Source organism: Lontra canadensis, unplaced genomic scaffold (genome assembly GCF_010015895.1).
Source record: "Lontra canadensis isolate GAN:19392208 unplaced genomic scaffold, GSC_riverotter_1.0 scaffold45, whole genome shotgun sequence".
NCBI lineage: Eukaryota > Metazoa > Chordata > Mammalia > Carnivora > Mustelidae > Lontra > Lontra canadensis.
The window spans coordinates 1,087,428-1,107,908 of record NW_022631039.1 but is presented as its reverse complement, the minus strand read 5'-3'; the positions used below and the strand labels follow the sequence as shown (position 1 = coordinate 1,107,908).

Here is a 20,481-nt window from a genome sequence, read left to right as displayed (position 1 = left end):
CGGTGTCTGCCTTCCTCCCTTCCCTTTCACTTCCCCACCTCCTACCCCTCAAGTCACTGTGGTTTCGCAGAGAGAGCTCTGTAGCAACTGCTTTCAGCCTCTACCTCCTCTGCCATAAGGGTGGTGCTGGCTCCCTACCAGACCTGTCCCTGCAGCCTCTGCTGCCTCCCCTCACTCCATTGCCCAATCCACTCACTTTTGGGTGCACACACGAATGCCTCTCTTGGGTGTCCTGGTGTGCTGTACAGAGGTGCTTTTTTTTTGTTTGGTTATGGGTATCTATCTGATTAGTTGTAAATGGAAGGCAAGAGAAAAAGGGAATGAGGCAGGCCTCCATGACTCTGACATCAATCACTCCTATACGGTCTTTCTTAAATTTGAAAATTATTTTCTCCTTTTTTTCCTGTTATACTTTATTGGTCAGTATTTACAAAACAACTCTGAATTTTAAAAGATCACTGTCTTTTATTCCTCTGTGGAAATTTCCCCAACACTTCACTAGCCATCTCCCAAGAACTCATAGGCACTACACTAGTGACGTGAAGATAAATAAGCAGGGGTCACCGGTCTCAAGCAACTCAGTCTTATGGGGAAAGCACAGGAAAATAAGTAAAATTTAATGTTTTTTTGGTGTTATAATACGTGCACAGTTCAAGTATAACGAAAAAAAAAAACAAGTCATTTCCAGGCCAGAGAAGATGGTCATCTGCATCTGGAAAGCTTTCCCTCTAAGTCACCCAAACCAACTCAACATCTTACGTGTTAAACCTGTTCTTTATTAGATCCTCTACTGCTCCAGGGCCCCATAACCCTAGCAGTCAACATGGCTGGAACCCCTCCAGTCATTAACTGGTCCTCTTACACGTGGAGCTCTCAGAGCCATGCAGTCTGCCAAGCTGATCTCTACATCTCCATGATGTCTTTTGTAGGGTTCCTCATTCTCACTGTCTTACTTTCATCTTCATGACTCTTAACTAAACAAACACTCTCCTGTCTGGTTGCCTGCGTTCTGGCTCTCCCGTTTTATACCATGCTAGCAAACTGCTCTGCAGGAAGCAAGATTTTTCCAAAGAACAGCGCTTGAAGTCCTCTCCAATCTACCCCCTACCTTTTCAACTTGGCTTCCAGCTGCCAGCCTCTTTCGCACACTCTGTGGTCCAGATGAACTATATTTACATAATGGTATCACAAACACCCTAACTTCCTACCTCTCTCAGGAGGTTCTTATTAAAAACTACAGCTTCCTACCTTTAAGATTCCAATTAAACAGTGGCTTCTCTGAGAAGTTTCACCCTTCTGGAAAAAACACTGCATTCTCTTTTGAATTTGCCCAACAATTAATTTGTGCCTCTATTCTTCTTACTAATGTTATCTTCCTTAATAGAGTGAATTTTTAAGAGTAGGCCCATCTCTCACCTCTAAAAAACCAACATGTATATGTAATTAGTAATCAATAAGCCCTTTATGAATACATTAAGGCCTTTCTGCCAAACACAGATCCTAGCAGAGTATCTTAATAAGCTGGATGGCTCACCTGATTTCCACAGGGAATTGTGCATTTGTGACCAGGAAACTAGAGATTTTACACTCGTGGAGTAGTGTCAAAAACCTGTTGATTTCCGGGTACATGATGGGTTCTCCCACTAGGGACAACGCACAGTGCTTTACCATCATTCCTTCTTCAAAACGTTCTTCTTTGACACCCGGTACTCCTGGAGAACACAGTGAAAAAGAACAAGCTCTAGAAAACATGGGGAAAGAATATCACTTTCACTTTTCTTAATGAAAGATTTTTAATTTTTTTTTTAAGATTTTATTTATTTATTTGACAGAGAGAGATCACAAGTAGGCAAAGAGGCAGGTGGAGAGAGAGGGGGAAGCAGGCTCCCTGCTGAGCAGAGAGCCCATGTGGGGCTCGATCCCAGGACCCTGAGATCATGACCTGAGCCGAAGGCAGAGGCTTCACCCACTGAGCCACCCAGGCGCCCCAAAGATTCTTAATTTTTCTTAATGGTTCTTTGGTTACAGAAGGCAAATTCATTTTTTAAACCATCCAAATAATACAAAACAAGGGCGAGGGGAAAGGGCTAGAATTAGTAAATCAGAAAGATCAGGAATATCCCCTCAGTTCAACCCCCACTGAACTACAGGAAAACGAGTTGACAAAGCGAACTCTGTTAGCTAACGATCTGGAATGCGGAACACATCACTTTCCGTAATCTGCTTAGCTCTGTGTTCTTTCATGTTGGTTTAAGAAAATGAGCTCAAATGTTTATCAATAGTTAAGTGGATAAACAAAACTTAGTGTAAACGTGCAATGAAATATTATTCAGCCTTGCAAAAGGAACGTGATGCTGACAGGTGACAACACAGACGAGTCTGTGCTAAGTGAAAAGAGTCAACACATAGGGACGAACTTATGATTCCACTAATCTGAGGTCCCTAGAATAGGCTAATTCAGACAGACAGAAAGTGGAAGGTTACCAGAGGCTGGGAAGAAGGAGAAACGAGTGGTTATTTTTTCTTGGGTACAGAACTTCTGTTCTGGATGATGACAAAGTTCTGAAAATTGACAGTGGTCACAGCTGCACAATATCAAGAAAATACCTAATGACACTGAACCGTACACTTTACAATGACCGCACTGGTAAACATTGTGTTTTGTATATTTTACGACAATAAAAATATGAGGGGAGGAAGCTGAACTCAGTATAAGGAAAAGCATCTTCTAGACCCATCATTTCTCCCTTTACTCACAAGTATTCTGAATTGTGAAACTAAATGGAGTTGGTCCAAAAGTACACAGGAGAGAAAATGAAGAATCCTGAACTTCCCTTTGGCTGCACACCGGAATCACCAGGAGTGTCAAAAACTAGGTCCACTGCCAAAGACTGTATTTAATCGGGGTGGGTTATGGGAGTTTTTATGGGATTATGGGAGTTTTTAAAATTCTTCAAGTGATACTAATGTGCAGCCAAAGTCCAAAACCACGGCATAAGCCAGAAGGCCCCACATCGGCTTACACACTGGACTCACCTGGGAAATCTTAGCACTTCCAAACTCCAGACGCCAGCACAGACCAATTAAATCCCAATCCTGGGGGAGAAGCGTGGGCTACAGTGGCTTTGGAAGCTCCCCAGGTGACTCCACAGTGCAAAGCTTGGGGACCGCTGGCACACACCACAGGTCCTCAGCCCTCACCGGACACTGGAACTACCTACCCAAAGCACTTTTAAAAATCCCAATGTCGGGGCGCCTGGGTGGCTCAGTGGGTTAAAGCCTCTGCCTTCGGCTCAGGTCATGATCTCAGGGTCCTGGGATCGAGCCCCGCATCGGGCTCTCTGCTCAGCGGGGAGCCTGCTTCCTCCTCTCTCTCTCTCTCTGCCTGCCTCTCTGCCTACTTGTGATCTCTGTCAAATAAATAAATAAAATCTTTAAAATTAAAAAAAAAAAATCCCAATGTCCAGGTGGTATCCCGAACCAATTAAATCAAAACCTCTGGGGATGGGACTCGGGCATTTTTTAAAAACACTCCCCATCCGATCCCTGTGTACACAATGGGTTGAGAAGAACTGTTCTCCATTCAAATGCAGAAGGCACTCATGACAGTCCCTCAATCTAAGAGAGAATCTGGAAGACTTAGAGTATAAAAAAGGAAATAAAGATGTATCACCTTTACTTCAGATATTATCAATTAACTCCAGGTTTTTTCCAAAGCACATAGTCTCTGAAGGACAGAGATTCTTTGGGGAGACTGAGGGTGGGGGGAACCATCTTCATAGTCCCTCTCAGTCACTTACCAACTACCTTGGAAACATAATTGCCTGAACTGTAACAAGTCCCTACCTCCAAGAACTTTTGTTGCCATTAATTGAGATAATGCTTGTCAAAGGCTTTAGCAGAGTGCCTGGGACACCAGAAACATTCACTAAAAATTTATTCCAGCCGTTATCCTGGTTTCTTACAATGACTGAATCCCAGTCAACATCACCTTAACAACAACAAACCTAGAGAAAATAAATTCAGATTTCACCACTCATTTGTACCTTAGTTTCCAGGAAGTGATTTTCTTTTATACACACACACACACACACACACACACACACACACACACTCTCACTCTCTCTCTATGTGGAAATAAGCAACTGCAACTAAATCCCCGAGAGATCAAGCTAGCACAACACAGGCTAAAATCAGAGTAACCTAAATTAGGCAGCTGACATCTGCTGAGAACGTATTTCACATCAGTATTTTTAAATGAATAATTTTTTTAGATAACTGAAATCTAAGATCTTAAGAATCAAGTTTTTTTAAAAACCTGATCCTTAACTCCCTGTACGTTGCCAAAACAACTCAACCATAAGCATAACATTTCCTTTTTATAAAAAGCATCATTAACTTTAATTCCCCCAATGAGCAGAAAGTAGAAAGACAGTCTTAACCTGAACTGCAAAACTGACCTGAACGCAGGAACTGGATAACGGAGCACTGGCTAAGCCCTCAGCGTGGGAATCCTGTGCAGCAGGTCTCAATTCTGGCCGCACCACTCCGCTGCTTTGTGTTCCTGGGTCAAGCCATTCAACCTCCCTATGCCCATTCCCTGACCTGCAGTTGGGAATTTTGCACACACACACACACCCCTTTTTAAAAATAGATGCATGTTTATTTAGAGAAAGGGAGAGTACACAAGCAAGGGGAGGGCAAAGGAAGAGGGAGAGAGAGAATCTCAAGCAGACCCCATACTGAATGGAGAGCCCGACAGAGGGCTCAATCTCATACACTGAGATCATGACCTCAGCTAAATCAAGAGCTGGACGCCAACCAACTCAACCACCCGGGCACCCCCATACCCAACTTCTATAAGAAGTCAATGAAATAAATCCCGAGGGCAGCACCAGGCCCAGCACATAAGCATTCCAAAAATGGCAGCTACATTTAACAAAATTATTAAAATATTTTTATTTTAATAATTACTTGGTGAATGAAACAAATTCAATCCTTTATTTCAAATGAAATGGTAATTCCACTCAACTCAACATACATTTATTGATCACCTACTATGGGTCAACTAGTGTTCTAGGTAACTTTTCTACAGTCAATTATTTTATAAGTAATTTCTCTATTTAGAGAAAAAACCTCTGTCTTTATGAAGTTTATATTCTTATGAGAGAAAGAAAGTAAACATCAAACATAATAAATCTGTAAATTCTACACCACTGTAGTCCAGTAATATGTTCTGAGATGCTGTAAATGTTCTCTGTACAATCTAACACAGCAGCCGCCAGCCACACGTGCCTCTTATTTTTTTTAAGATTTTATTTATTTATTTGACAGGGAGAGAGATCACAAGTAGTCAGAGAGTCAGGCAGAGAGGTGGGGGAAGCAGGCTCCCCGCTGAGCAGAGAGCCCGATGCGGAGCTCGATCCCAAGACCCTGAGACCATGACCTGAGCCAAAGGTGGCGCCCCCTCAGGTGACTCTTGAGCACTTAAAATGTGGTCAGTGTGACTGATGATGAACAAGATTTTTTATGTTATTTAATTTTTGCTAATTAAAATACAAAGGGCCATATGTGGCTACTGGCTACCATACAGGATGGTAGATAGTATGTTAGAAAGAGAGAAGCGTGTGGAACAGGAAAGGTGGAGCAGGGTGAAGATGGTCAAGGACCCAAAGAAGAGGCAGCTGCCTTGAAGACAGGGCAGTCTGGAGAAGCTCCCCGGGAAGCTGAGATCTGACCTGAAGAGATGAGGCTCAGGCCCAGAGAGTAAGGAAGGACAGAGCAGTGTCGGCAGTGGATGGCAAAGCAAAGGCCCTGGGGTGGGAGCAGGCTGGTCCAAGCAACCTGAGAAACACAGGGAGCACTGCAGGGTTTGGAGAAAGGTGCCATGATCTAAATTTCCTTCCACGTGTTTGGATCGGATTGGCAGCGAAGCTGAGGACAAAGGGGCAAAGAGGCTCCTCTGGCAAAAGGCTATTGTGTAACCTCAGCAAGAAATGATGGTGGCTTCTACTGCGATGGTGACAGCCGAGGCCGCAGGAAGAGATCGACCAATGGGCTATAGTCAGGAGGACTTTCTAATGGACTGGAGGAAGGATATGAGAGGAGAGGTAATTAATGATTTCTACAAGCTTTTGGCCAGAGCAACAGAGCTGCCACCACCTGAGACAAAGTCTTTAAGTAACGGGTTTCACAAGTCAGGAACAACCTCTGTTCAATTGTAGACGGGTGAAGTTTGATGTGTCTGTTCTCTATGTGTGAAAGAGCGTCCAGCATTCAAGTCTGTAGTCTGGAAGGATGGACTGGATGGAAATAAACATTCTGGCAAACAGATGGTACTTCTATTCTGGGTCTGAGCTAGGGCAGTGAGCGCAGACAGAGAAGTGAACTGGGAGCTAGAAGACGCGCGTGTCTAGGGAAAGGAAGAGGGGTCATCAGAGGACACGACCGAGGAGCAGCTGGGGAAGGAGGAAAGCATAAAAGCAAAGGATCAGCTGTCACTGTCTCTGAGCGCCTGAACGAAAAAATCAACCTGCCCATTTAGACATCGACAAAAACAAAAACCAAGACCAAAAAAAGTCCCCTAAGTAAATCTCCTAAAAGAGTAATGATTCTGGGATTTAAAAATGATCTTAATCTTCTCAAAAAGTAAAGTGTTCAGAAGAGTATGTAAACCCATGGGTCTCTCCTTCACAACAGCAGGCTTCCACTTCATGGTCACTGCCAGAGGCTATTATAGTGATCTTTCCCAAAACAAGGCCCTCAGGGACTCAGTCACCTGGTTCCTTCACTGTCCTCAAGGAAGTAGGTCAGAAAACAAGACATCCTCTAAATTTCTAATAGAAAAAAGCCCCGGAGCAGGAAGGGAGACCACGGAACAGCAAACACTTCATTTCAGTAATGAAGCTAAAGAAATATTTTTCACATGGGGATTGTCTGTCCGTCTCTCTCACATAAACTCACTCTCTCTCTCTCCATTCTCATGTTCCCCTAAGCCTTTCTTCACAACTAAACTCTGCTTTCTTATTCTGATTTTTTTTTTCTTAAGCAAGTTTCTGACATTTCCCTTATCCTGAACAGCTTCCTGATCCTGGACAAACACTACGGTCCTCAGATTAACTAGGAAGCCTACTTTATCTCCCTCGAAGGTGCCAAAGCAGACACTTAAGATGCCAGAAGTGTCATCCTTCTGTCACAGCAAGAAAACCAAGTAACACAAAATTAACACGATATATTGCTCAGCAAAGGTATTCGTGCCTAATTCTAAAGTGTGGGGCAATTAGACATAAAATATTCTCTTTCTTTGCATAAACAATTCAGTCCCAGGCCAAAGATCTTCCTAGAACCCTCCCGGGTAAACGCCACCTAAGTCTTTGATGGAGTCACTTCCACCGTGAGGTTCTCATAAATCACCTTCAGGAACAGTTGGCAGGTGGTGCTCTCTTCCTCACCACCCCCATGTCTCTTCTGGACACGCACTTCAGCATACCCTGTTTGTGAAAACCGTCTGTCGGAGACCCTTATTCATTCATTCTCCACCACTTCACGTCTAAGTTGAACTACAGAGCAGAGCAAACATGTCTACACCTTCAGCGCTGCGGACGTGCCTGACAAGGACTTGACTGCTGAACCGGTGGGAGCCTGACGGAAGGAAACCTCCCGAGCTCCACTCCGGAACGCTTTCTCCCTGCTGTGGGAGCGTTTAGGGGGACAGGCAGCGTTCCGAACAGATGCTGAGCGGCACTGAAACCCTGACCCACTTGTAATCAATATAAAGTTAATTCTGCATGTGTCTGAAGGGAAAGCTAATAAAGGTCATGAGCGAAAGCTATTTTAATGATTCAATTAAGTAACTGAGGAGACAATAATTGCCCTCAGAATTGAGAACAAGCACAAAAGGGAAACATTTTAAAAAAAAATCAGAATATCTTCAAAATCTGTTCAAGGCTGGCCCCTTCGCTAAAGCTTGAAACTCTGAGGGGATAAGCAGCAACACCCACGGCAAAGTCTCCTCTCCACAAAAACAAAACCATAAAACGACCGAACCAGACCCGTGGAGAAAGAATGTAGAAAAGCACACTGAAAACCAAAGGATTCCAAGCCAGAGCAAGGGAAATTATGAATGAGTTAAAGCTGAACCTCTAAAGAGACGCTGAACTTAGGATATCCAAAATATAACCAACTAAGAAGGAAATAATTGGCTCTGATTCTCTGAAAACTGCCTATATGTTCCTACAACATTTCTGTTTAAACCTAAAATCTGTATTCCCACAGATAAAATACCATTAAAATGGAGACTGAGTTACCATTCAAACCCCAACACCAAATTCATCAGCAATAACCCTAAGCTACAGTACTAATGAATCCATTTCAGTGGTAACTAGGCAAACTGAATTTTTTTCTCCTATAGGAAAGTACAACCCAAATTGTAACCAAGGAAACCAGTAATACTCCATTCCTCATTTTGTTTTGCTTTTCTCAAGCCACCAGAGGGCACAAGGTAAGAGCACCGGTGCTCTAATGGGGAAACTAATGTGGTACGGAGAAAGGGGAACTTTCCTGCAGGGCCTCGGTGGGGAACTCTATCCCGAGTTAAGCCACGTCTCCAGACCCATCTCTACGGAGGAGCTCAGCGGCTCAGCATTCGGAAAGGACGGGACCTGTTTTACTTATACCCCATCCCCTAGGGATGAAGAAAAGACAGAACACAGAGATTTCACTTAATGCAGGAGGCACTCAGGTTCATAAAAAGAGAAAACTTTAGACTAGAACCATTGATAAAGACTGAGCAAAGTTACAAAATCTCATTGCCTGATGACTGTCTACCATAAAATAAACAGATGTGGGACTCGATCCTGGAAGTCCGGGATCATGACCTGAGCTGAAGGCAGTTGCTCAACCAACTCAGCCACCCAGGCGCCCCCCACTGTGGTATTTTTTAAAAGAAAACAATTCGCGTGCTTGTTGAGGGCTGCAGACTACCACCAGTTTTGTAGAAGAGCTCTGAATTTTTACAAATTATGTATTTCATCCTTCAATAATTAGAGATTTTTCTCTTTTAATACTCTTTTAATACTATCACACCCAGGTTTACTATAATTATTATAGCAACAAGACAGATTTTCAAAAAAGTAATGTTTTGTTTAAGCTTGGAATGAAATTTTAAAAAGCATTAACAAGGGGCGCCTGGGTGGCTCAATGGGTTAAGCCTCTGCCTTCGGCTCAGGTCATGATCTCAGGGTCCTGGGATCAGAGTCCCACACTGGGCTCTCTGCTCATCAGGGAGCCTGCTTCCCTTCTCTCTCTCTGCCTACTTGTGATTTCTCTCTGTCAAATAAATAAATAAAATCTTAAAAAAAAAAAACAAAGAGTTACCATGATCCAAACACTGAAGACCAAGAGAGCTCTCACCCTTCGTGAAAACAAACTACAATGAATGAGAGCTCCTTTATGCCCACGTGCCTACACCCAGCACACCTTCCAACAGAAACCCATTTTCTACAACTCCTACTACTTTAAAGAAGAACTGCTCTGGCACTTTGACGAGTGGTGGTGTACAAAGGTCAACCAGTTCCAACTTGAAAACCCTTGCGAAAAATTTATTGTTGATTAAAAGAATAGTTGTTGTGCTGACGTGGTTAACACTATGTCAAGTAATTAAGACGTGAAAAAAGAATCCTTTGGGGAAATTACTAGGGCAAAGTAAATACTCTAGAAAAGTTTTTTTTAAGAATGAAGTTGACAGGGGCACCTGGGTGGCTCAGTGGGTTAAAGCCTCTGCCTTCCGCTCAGGTCATGATCCCAGGGTCCTGGGATCAAACCCCGAGTCGGGCTCTCTGCTTGGCGGGGAGCCTGTTTCCCCCCCCCCTCTCTCTCTCTGCCTGCCTCTCTGCCTACTTGTGATCTCTGTCTGTCAAATAAATAAATAAAATCTTAAAAAAAAAAAAAAAAAGAATGAAGTTGACAGTCATTGTTGCATGGGGGCGTCATTCCCTCTCCTTAGGCATTTTAACCCCAATTCAGGATTCACTTGTCCACAGATAGGCTCTATTCTCTCCCTCTCTCCAATCCTTTATCTATCTTCCCCCTATAAGACAACATATATTTTTTAAAGCTCTTCTGTTTCTTATCACATGGGAACCTAACGACAAACCATGTGAGATGCCTACAGACTAAAGTAAGTACGAGGTTGCCAATCAGATACACCTTCTGCACAGGACCAGCCCTTCAAACAGGCGAGGCAGACAACAAAGAACTGGGGCTCCCTGAGTTCACCTAACACACGCTACTAACATGACTAAAGTCAGCCCTATCATTTATTCATCACTGATTTCCATTTAAAGTGAATTTGCAAAAATGCTCCTGTCAGAAAAATAACTACCAAAACTCAAATTGTCATCCTGCATCAAGGACATCTCCGAATGCAAGAGTGAACGCCTCCTCCTCAGCCTGCTTCGTCCCCACACAAACTGCTGGGACACAAATCACGCAGGGAGATCGCCAGCTGCCAGCGGATCGCGCATTGTCAGACATCTCGACCCATCACTAAACGGTACAATGGGCTCCTTAAGCACTAAAGCAACACAAACTTACTAGAATATGAAGATAAATTACTGGCATTTGCCTGGTTCTGATATTAAGATCTGTGATAATTAATTTTATGTGTCAATTTGGCTGAACCACAATGCCCAGATATTTGGTCCAATATTCTGGATATTTCTGAGAAGGTGTCTTTTGGATGATTAACATTCAAATCAGTGAACGCTGAATGAAAGCAGATTGCCCTCTGTAAGGCAGGTGATTCTCATGCAATCGGCTGAAGGCTTTAATAAAACAGAGGCGACCTTGACCGAGCAAGGAAGGATTCTGCCAGCAGACATGACTCTGGAGCTGAACCCTTCCCTAAGTCTCCAGCAACTGGTCTACTCCAAACCCACATCATCACGTGAGCCTGTCCCCCAAATCATCTCTCTCTCCATCTCCACACACACACACATGCACGCACCCCATTCTGCTGTTTCTCCGGGGAACTCTGAGCAAGACATTATCCAAAAGAAAACAAGACTTTGCCTTTAAGTTTTTTAAGAAGGCACATGATTTGTTTGAAGATCAATAGTCAGTATTGACCAAATCAACGACGAGTGCTGCTAGTCAGACACCGGAGCACGGGAACTTGTTCTTCATCAGCTTCACGTAATTTTCCTAAACGCTGATAAGCGGCACTGCTTTATCCACAAAAGAGAAAAGCAATTTGTTTAAAAAAAAAAAGTGCTTGAGACTAAAAGTCAAGATTCACATTTCAATGTTTATCAGCATCTTTGCAGATGGACAAAAGTCAGTCCGCACTTACACAGACACACACGAACATGCACAGGTCCACATTCCTTAGAAAACTCGTGAAGAATAAAATAAAGGTGTAATTATTGACTGATTATCCTTAATAAATCATTACTGATCAAGCATTTGCATTACCTTTCTCAATTTCTCGTAGGAAATAACAGAGCTATAAGAAGCTATATATTTGGTCTTCAGCCCTGGTTCCTGGCACAATGCTCCTAAAACCCTTGGGATCTCCTGAGTGAAAGCGGTGTCTCTGGTCATTCGGAAGGAGCCCCTGTGGAGCACACCAGAGCTAATGAGGTGACTCAGGGCCCCTAAATGGCCTCAGGACAGGGCTGGTCCCCAGAGAGACAAGCTATTAGAGGGCTGGAATCTTCAATCACAGACACCGAGCTCCTGGAAGGGGAGAAGGGCTCCATATTAGGCTGCACTAGAAACTCGTGAGCAGTAAGAGTTGAGCTTCCAGGCTGGTGAGTGCCTCCATGTGCCAGGAGGGTGATGCACTCCAGGTCCACTGGGACAGAAGCTCCTGCACTTGCAGACTTTCCCCTACGTTACCGCTTCCTCTGGCCATCCCTCTGAATCCTCCGTAAAACCCTCTATAAGAAATTGGGGAGTCCACTAAGTGTAAATAAATGTTTCTCTGCTTTCCATGAGCCGCTCCAGTAAATTAATCATATCTGAACAGGAGGTAGCAGGAATCTGCCGTTCACAGCCAGTCACTCAGAAGTGCAGGGAACAACCCGGACTGGAGATCGGGGTCTGACGTGGGGCAGTCTTACAGGCCTGAACCCTCACCCCGTGCGGCCTGGTGCTACCTCCAGAGTGTTACGACTGAATCAAATTTATAGGCCACCCAGCCAGTGTCTACTGAGACCTGAAGACACGGGCTGAGGGGCCTGTAAATTTAAACACACACATGCACACACACACACACACACACAACTTATCAGAAGTGCTTTCATCTCAAGAAGGAGTGAACGGACAAATTTCTTCACATAAAAGAATCATCTGATCTTCAAAATGATAATTACTGAGGTTTATAAGGACTCCCACATAGGAAGTTAGCACCACAAAAGTGTCTCTATCAACACAACCTCGGTTAAGATTTGCATTTTACTGTTGCATAGCGAAAGAAGGGGAACATAGAGGAGAGAAGGACTTCCAGGTGGTAGGTGGAGACAGACACACGGATTTCTCAGGGAACCTAACAAATTTCAGTTCAGCATAGGCAGCTATCACTCTAGAAAGCCAACGCTTTTTAAGTCCACCATATCTATCTGCAGCCATGGGCCTCAAAGCGGGGTCTCCAGTTCCACAACATCAACACCACCTGCAAAGGTTCAGAAATGCATACCCTTGGGCCCCACCTCCAGACCTACTGAACCAATCCGTGGAAAAGGAAGCCAGGAATCTGTTTTAACAAGCTTTCCAGATAATTCTGATGCTCACTAAAGCCTGAGAACTAGTAACCTCCAGTAAAGTATATACCTTTTAATGTAAAACAGAACTGAATCAGGAAATTCTAGAAATTCTGAGTGGCAAAATTTTCACAATACTATGGATCACATGAAATTAATAGAATCCTTCCTTTTTACAAGTCATTTAATCAAAAATGCTTTCCCAATACTACATTACTGATAATATTTAAGATTTTTCCAATGATCTAAACTTTTCTGTCCATTCATTAAGCTGCTTTGTGCTTACCAAGATAGAACAATATCAAGAATTTTTAGGAAGGATGATGATATGCTCCCAGGCAAAACTTACAGGCTAAGTGTGCAATATTCTAAATTGTTAAGCTCTGAATGAAACTTTTTTAGTTCTTCCATCATATGGGACATAAAAGTTGTCAGTAAAAACCAAAAAAGCCAAAATGCATGTAATATTTCTACGAAGTTTTCACTTCCCTATATGAAAATTTGCCAGTGGGAACAAAATCCTGTCAAAGAGGCAACTCCTCAGCCAATTTAAGTCACATTAATTAGCATTCCTTTGTAGAGGGCAGATAAATACCTTTAAACTGCTTAATCATGCTCTGATGGTTTTCAATGGCTTCCTTTAGGATCATTTCAGGCTGGTCCATCTTCCACCGCCACTCGGTGCCCACTGGATTGGTGTGGTGCCTGAGAAGAGGAGGCAAGAGTTCTAAAGGACTCTGGAGTGACATCTCAGCGCGTCATCTACTATGTGGTAGCAGTGAAACCATAAAGTCATAACATCAGGGTTGGTTTCCCCCTAAGAGTTTAGCTATTTAGAGCAGTGTTTTCTGGCTTAGCTCATGAGCTCTAGCAGAGAAGGTTAGTTGGAGGAGTGCCTGGCTGAGACTGAGGTTTAACAGGACAGTCAGAAATGCACGACCTTTCCTCTCAGTCACCAGCCACCAGGCTAACAAGCATCCATTAAATGCTAACAGAATATTCCTGGAAGAGGTCCAAAACCACAGTAATTGACCCTCTGAGAGGCAGCCTAGCTGAACACCTAAAGCTTAGGATGGATGAGGCATGAGGAGAAAACTGTCACAGCAGCCCCCAGGCCACACGTCCAGCATTGCGTAAGGGGATGTTAAAGCCAGTGGTAGAACGAGGTTAGCACAGAAACAGCAAGTCTCAACTGGAGCCCAGCTCCAGACTCGATGAACCTCAACTCCAAAGAGAAAGGCCAAGCAGAAGGGAAAGGTGAACTGATTTCCAAACACAGAAACGCCGCACACCTCAGTCTCTAACGTAATAGATAAGAAGTCTGACTTTAAACAACAAAAAATAGGAGGCACAGAAAAACAACACATTTCCAACAAAGCAGTCAGCAGAACCAAACTCCTGACACAAGTGCTTGAAGTATGTGACGGGGAATTTTTACAACAATCATTACTATGTTAAAAGCCCTAATGGAAAAGGTGGGTAACATGGAAGATGAGATACGTAAATTCAGCAGAGATGGAAATTGTAACAAAGAAAATGTTAAATATGAAAAAACGGGCTTCTGACAGGTTCAGCAGTGACGTAACAGTAACAGCTGTAACAGCTGAGGACAAAGAGTAAAAAAAAAAAAAAACAAACTTGGAGACTGGTGCAAATCAGCCAACAAAAACACAAAGTTTTCTTTCTTAACAAAGTTTTCTTTCTTTCTTTCCCTTAAGGGAAAAAAGTGACACAGCGTCCAAGAGCTGGGGGACAACAAGAATAGGCCCAAGATGCACATACTTGGAATCCCAGAAGGAAAGCAGAGATAAAGAAGCAGAAAAAATAGTCGAAAAATAATCACTAACAGTTTTTCACACATAATGAAAAACCACCACAGATCCAAGAAGCTCACAGAACCACCAGGACATTTTAAAAATAAAAAACAACCTAAAAATACCATATCCAAATGATGAAAACAAAAGATATTGAGAAAATCTTTGAGTTAGAGGGAAAAAAGACACATTACATGAGAACGGAGATTAAAAATTACATGTGACAACTCATCAGAAAACAGCTGAAATGGCAACGACACATCTGAGAAGCGTGCCTAACGGAAACAAAACTCATCAACCAGAATTCTACACCCAGTGAGAGTATCTTTCAGAAACGGAAAATTCTGCACACAAAATCCAAGAGACTTCCTTCTCAACAACCTACATTACAAGAGATGTTAAAGGGAATTGCTCAGACTAAAGAAACATACAGTAGACAGAAACCTGAATCTGTACGAAGAAATAATGAGCACTGGGGAAAGGGGGAGGAAAAGGAAACAATATTTACCTTTTTTACCCTTAATTGCCCTAAAAATAACTGACAGTGTAAGTAAAAAAGAGTAATGATGTATTGTGTGTTCATAACTTACATAAAAGTTATGCCAACAAAAGCCAAAGATGGTCGAGGGGAATAATAAACACTGTTGTAAAATCCTGACACTACACATGCCGTGGTGTGTCATCTGAAGGTAGACTCTGGTTGACTGAAGATGTGCACTGTAAACCCCAGGAGAATCTCTAAAATACTTTAAAGGTTTATAAAAAGTAAGTCAAGACTGGGAATAAAATAAAACCATTTAAAATACTCAATTACAAGAGAGCAGGCAGGACAATGAGAAACAACACAGAGACTAGAAAACAACAAATGTAAAATTTCATCGAACCATATTGAATCAGTTTCAACACCAGTTAAAGGATATTATCAGGTTAAAACATAAGACCTGAAGAAAAAATAATGGGGGTGCCTGGGTGCCTGGGTGCTCTGTCAGTTAAGTGTCTGACTCTTGGTTTTGGCTCAGGTCATGATCTCAGCGTTGTGAGATCAAGCCCCACATCAGGCTCCATGCTCAGCCTGGAGTTGGCTTGGGGATTGTCTCTCTTGCTCCTTCCCCTACTCCCTTTCTCTTTGTCTCTCTCTAATAAATAAATAAATCTGAAAACACACACACACACACACACACACACACACACACCCTTAGACCTGACTATATGGGACCAGCATCACTCAAATACAAAAACCACATTAAGATGTTATAAAGAAAACTGCAGACCTATACCTTCCATGAACAGAGACAAAAACCTAAAAAAAGTAAAACAAATAAAGACCCTAGGCAAACTGAATGCAGGAACACATGAAAAGGAAAATGTGTCATAACCAGGTAATTTATCCCAGCAATAGCAAGGTTGGCTCAGCAGGCAAAAATCAGTCACTCTATAGAAGCATCTAATAAAATTCAACATCCATTCATGACAAAAACTTACAGCAAATTAAAAATAAAAGGGAATTTCTTTAATTTTATGAAGGGGATAAAAAAAAAAACCTCACAGCTAATGTCAGGACTTAATGGTGAAAGAATGAATATTTTCCTCTTATTATCTGAAACATTGTAAGAACGTCCTTTCTACTACTCCTAGACAACATGTAAATCCTAGTTAGTGAAATGAAGCCAGAAAAGGGAATAAAACTTTCTCTTCACAAATGACATGTTTGTCTACATAAAAATTCCAAAGAATCTACAAAAAACAGACTGGAACTAATGAGAACTAGTAAGGGAGCCTACCAAATGCCTAAGATATGTGATCAACACACAAAAATCAACTGTCTTTTTACACATAAGAATGTGTGGTATTGGCCAAAGAGAGACTCACAGATCAACAAGACAAACGAAACCAGAAACGCACCCAACATATGTTATCAACTGAGTTTTGACAAAGGCGCAAAGGCCATTCAAGGGAGAAAGAATAATCCGTTCGGGAAATGGTGCTAGAACAACCGATACCCAAAAGCTAGAACGAAAACAAAACAAAAACAAACCACTTCTGTCCCTACCTTGAACGTCCTCAGGAATAAGACAAACTGACAGCGTGCACGCCCCGGAAGGTCTGATGTACTGAGAACACTACTGCTTCACACAAAATACCCATAATCTCATTCTAATTATGAAACAATATCAAATAGATAATGAAATGATATATTGAAAATATATCAAATATATAATGAAAATATATCAAATACAAATTGAGGAACCTTCTCCAAAATACCTGATCAGTATTTTTCAAAAGTGTCAAAACCGTGAAAACAAGGAGAACTAAGGGACTGTCACAGGCGGGAGAAGACAGACACAGAGCAACTAGAAGCAACGTAGGGTACTAGAGTGGATCCTCGGTTTAGAAAGAACAGTAATGGCAAATCTGGCAAAATCTCAACATCTCCAGTTTCATTAATAGTATTTTATCTGTTGCAATTGAGAAGAAATGTTAATTTCTTGGTTATCATAACTGTCCCATCATCAAGGAAGATATTAACATAACAGGAAGGCGAATGAAGGGTATACCAGAACTCTCCACACAACCTGTCGCATAAGGAAAGGTTTTCTTCCCTTGCAACACTAACCCCCGTTGAAAACACAGGAAAGAAGTACTCATACTCAATACTGATTCACAACTTGATATAAGTTGTGTCCAAAATAGGTAATAAAAATGCAAAACATTTGTACAGTGGAGTACTAATTACACAGCCAGCTACAATAACAAAAAAAGACACTTATCTTGACAAGCACTGAGTAATGTATAAAGTTGCTGAATCACTTGGGGCACCTGGTGACTGTCGGTTAAGCCTCTGACTCTTGATTTGGGCTCAGGTCATGATCTCAGGGTTGTGAGATCAAGTCCCACTACAGGCTCCATGCTGGGTATAGTGGCCTGCTTAAATTCTCTCTCTCCTTCTCCCTCTGCCCCCTCCCCCCATGATCACACTCTAAAAAAAAAAAATTGTTGAATCATTATACTGTACACATGAAACTCATACAATACTATACGTTCATTATACTTCAATTTTAAAAAAGAAAAAAATTATATTTAAAAAAATTAAACCCAACTTGACTATGGTCTTTTGTCATTTTTTGATGCATCGTTGTTTCATTGTTTTTCGATGCTGGGCTCTGGGTTTTTTGTTTGTTTCTTTGTTTGTTTGTTTTGTTTTAGGAGGGACGGGGAGAGTGCCCGGAGTGGGGGCCCTGCAGTGTAGGCAGAGGGAGAGAAAGAATCTTAAGGAGGCTCCACCTCAGCACGGAGCCCCACACAGGGCTCCATCTCACCACCCTGACATCATGATCTGAGCTGAAATCAGGAGTCAGACACTTAACCAACTGAGCCACTCCGGTGCCCCGGACTCCGTATTTTAACGTATTGTTCAGGATTTTACACCAGTACTAATGAGTGAAACTGCACTGCAATTTTTGTTTTCCATGCTGTTCTCTGGGCTGGTATCACGGTTATAGTAGTTTCTTGAAATTATTTTACAAGTGTTCCTTTTTCCTTTGCTTTCTGGAGAACTCCTTTTCCTTGAATGTTTGCTAGAACTTACTTATAAAACCATCTACCTCTGGTTTCTTTCTGATAATGGTTTGTAACTACTGATTCCATTACTATAGTGATTACAGAAGTACTCAAAATGACATTCTTCTTGAATTACTTTTGAAAATCTAAATTTACAAGGAATTTAGAAAATGGGAACAGGCTAATGATTTCCAGGGATTAGGAGCTGGGAGGACAAAAGAGTAGGTGTAGCTATCAAGAGGTAACAAAAAGGAAAAGGTCTGTATTTTGATTGTGGTTTTAGATATGCAATTCTAAACAGATGATACAATTGTATAGAACTACACACATACACCCATCACACAAATGAGTGCATTTAAAACTGGTAAAATCTGAATAAACTCCATAGATGTATTAAAATAAATAAATTTACAAGGAATTTTATTTTTACAAATTTTCAAATATTGATTAGTTAATAAATTAATGAATATTAACCAATTAAAAGATTAAATCCTTGAGACATCTATAATTACAAATATCATCTTTCATTAGTTAATATTATTTATTCCCTCTCTCCTTTTTTGATCTTATACATATAATTTTAGATAAAACTTCTACCAATTTCAATTATATCTGATTGATAATATTGCCACACACAATACCACCTAATCACCAGTTCTTTAAGATTTTGTTCTTCAGATCTGTTTATTTGCTGTTTATCTTCTACCAGAGCAAAAAGAGGGCATCAAAAAATTAAGGGGAACAATTTAAGTTCATCTGCCTTAAAACAAACAACAAAGCATATCCAGATCAAAAAAATAAAAAGAACAACAGAGTGAAAAGGTAACCTGTGAAAGGTGAAGATACTTACAAACTAGATAAGGGGTTAATATCCAAAATATACATAGGATCCTGTTAACTCAACAGCAAATAATATTAATAATAACTCAATTTTTAAATGGCCAAAGGACTTGACATTTCTCCACAGAAGACCTACAAATGACCAACAGGTGTATCAAAAGATGCTCAGTATCATGAATCACCAGGGAAATACAAAGCAAAAGCACAGTAAGATATTATCTCACACCCACTGCTAGGGCCATTATGAGAAAAAATAATAAAAATAAAATAATACACGTTGGCAAGCATATGGAGAAATTAGAATCCTTATGCATTATTAGAAATGAAAAATGGTGTTACCACTATGGAAAGCCATCTGTAAGTTTCTAAAAATAATTAAAAAGAGAAAACCACATGATACAGCAATCCCACTTCTGTGTCTTTCTACAGAAGACTTAAAAACATAATCTCAAAAAGAGACGTCCACTCCCATGTTAATTGCAGTAGATGTGTGAATAAAGAAAATGCGGTACGTATATGCAATGGAATACTATTCCGCCTTAAAAAAGAAGGAAATCCTGCCCTACGTATGCGACATATGGATTAACCTGGGGACATCATGCTAAAACGAAATAAGCTAGCCACAGGAGGACAAACACCGCATGATACCACCTAGACGGAGTCTACAGAAGAGTCAAACACACAGAGGCAGACAGCAAGATGGTGGCTGCAGGGGCTACAGGAGGCGCAAATGGGACATTGCTATTTAACAAATACAAAGTTTCAGTTACATTAGATTCAAGTTCTAGAGAGCTGTTAGACCATATTACAATGAACCATACTGTATTGTACACTTAAAATTCTGTGACGAGAGCAGATCTCATGTTAGGTGTTCTTACCACAACAATAATAATGATAAAATACTACTTTGAAGCAAAATTACAAGACAATCCTATTACATACAAAGAAGGAGGAAATTTTTGTGGAAGACAGAGACCTTAGTAATTACTTTAAAGACAAAGGCCCTTTAAACATATTTCTTTTCTGCTTTCCAAACAGTGATTTAATTTGGCAGATTAAGAGCTGGTTCTGAATCCACTTGCACTTTGATATGAATAAATCTCTCAAAGTGGGAGCAAAAAAAGCAAGACACAGAATACTGTAAAGCATCCTGCCACTTGTGTGTGCATGTAAACAAAGACATGTACACACCCACAAATCCATTCGCAGGTGTGTGGCATATCTCTGAAAACTTAAGTGACAAGAAGACAAGAATGAAAAGAGGACAATTTTCATGGTATTATACATTTTGCATTTTCACTATATTCAAGGGTGACCTTTCAAACTACATTTAAAATATATTTTTAAAACTCATGTTTACTACTCAAGCAAAACTTTTTTTTTAACTTTCTATGATGAGTGGAAATGTCACTTTCTTTTTTTTTTAATTAACTTGTCAGCGAGAGAGAGAGAGAGACAGAGAGAGAGATCACAAGCAGGGGCAGCAGCAGGCAGAGGCAGAGGGAGGA

The 20,481-nt window shown here is 41.3% G+C and overlaps 1 protein-coding gene across 1 annotated transcript in view; it reads right to left on the bottom strand.

Annotated features, from left to right (window-relative positions):
* LOC116876316 (S-adenosyl-L-methionine-dependent tRNA 4-demethylwyosine synthase TYW1-like) overlaps positions 1-20,481 on the bottom strand; it is a 199,739-nt gene that overhangs the window by 92,457 nt on the left and 86,801 nt on the right. The window contains exons 11-12 of the mRNA XM_032872374.1: positions 13,357-13,466; positions 1,535-1,712 (exon numbers count right to left, since the gene is read on the bottom strand). Of these exons, the coding sequence (XP_032728265.1) occupies positions 1,535-1,712; positions 13,357-13,466 (288 nt within the window). The remainder of the gene's footprint in view (positions 1-1,534; positions 1,713-13,356; positions 13,467-20,481) is intronic.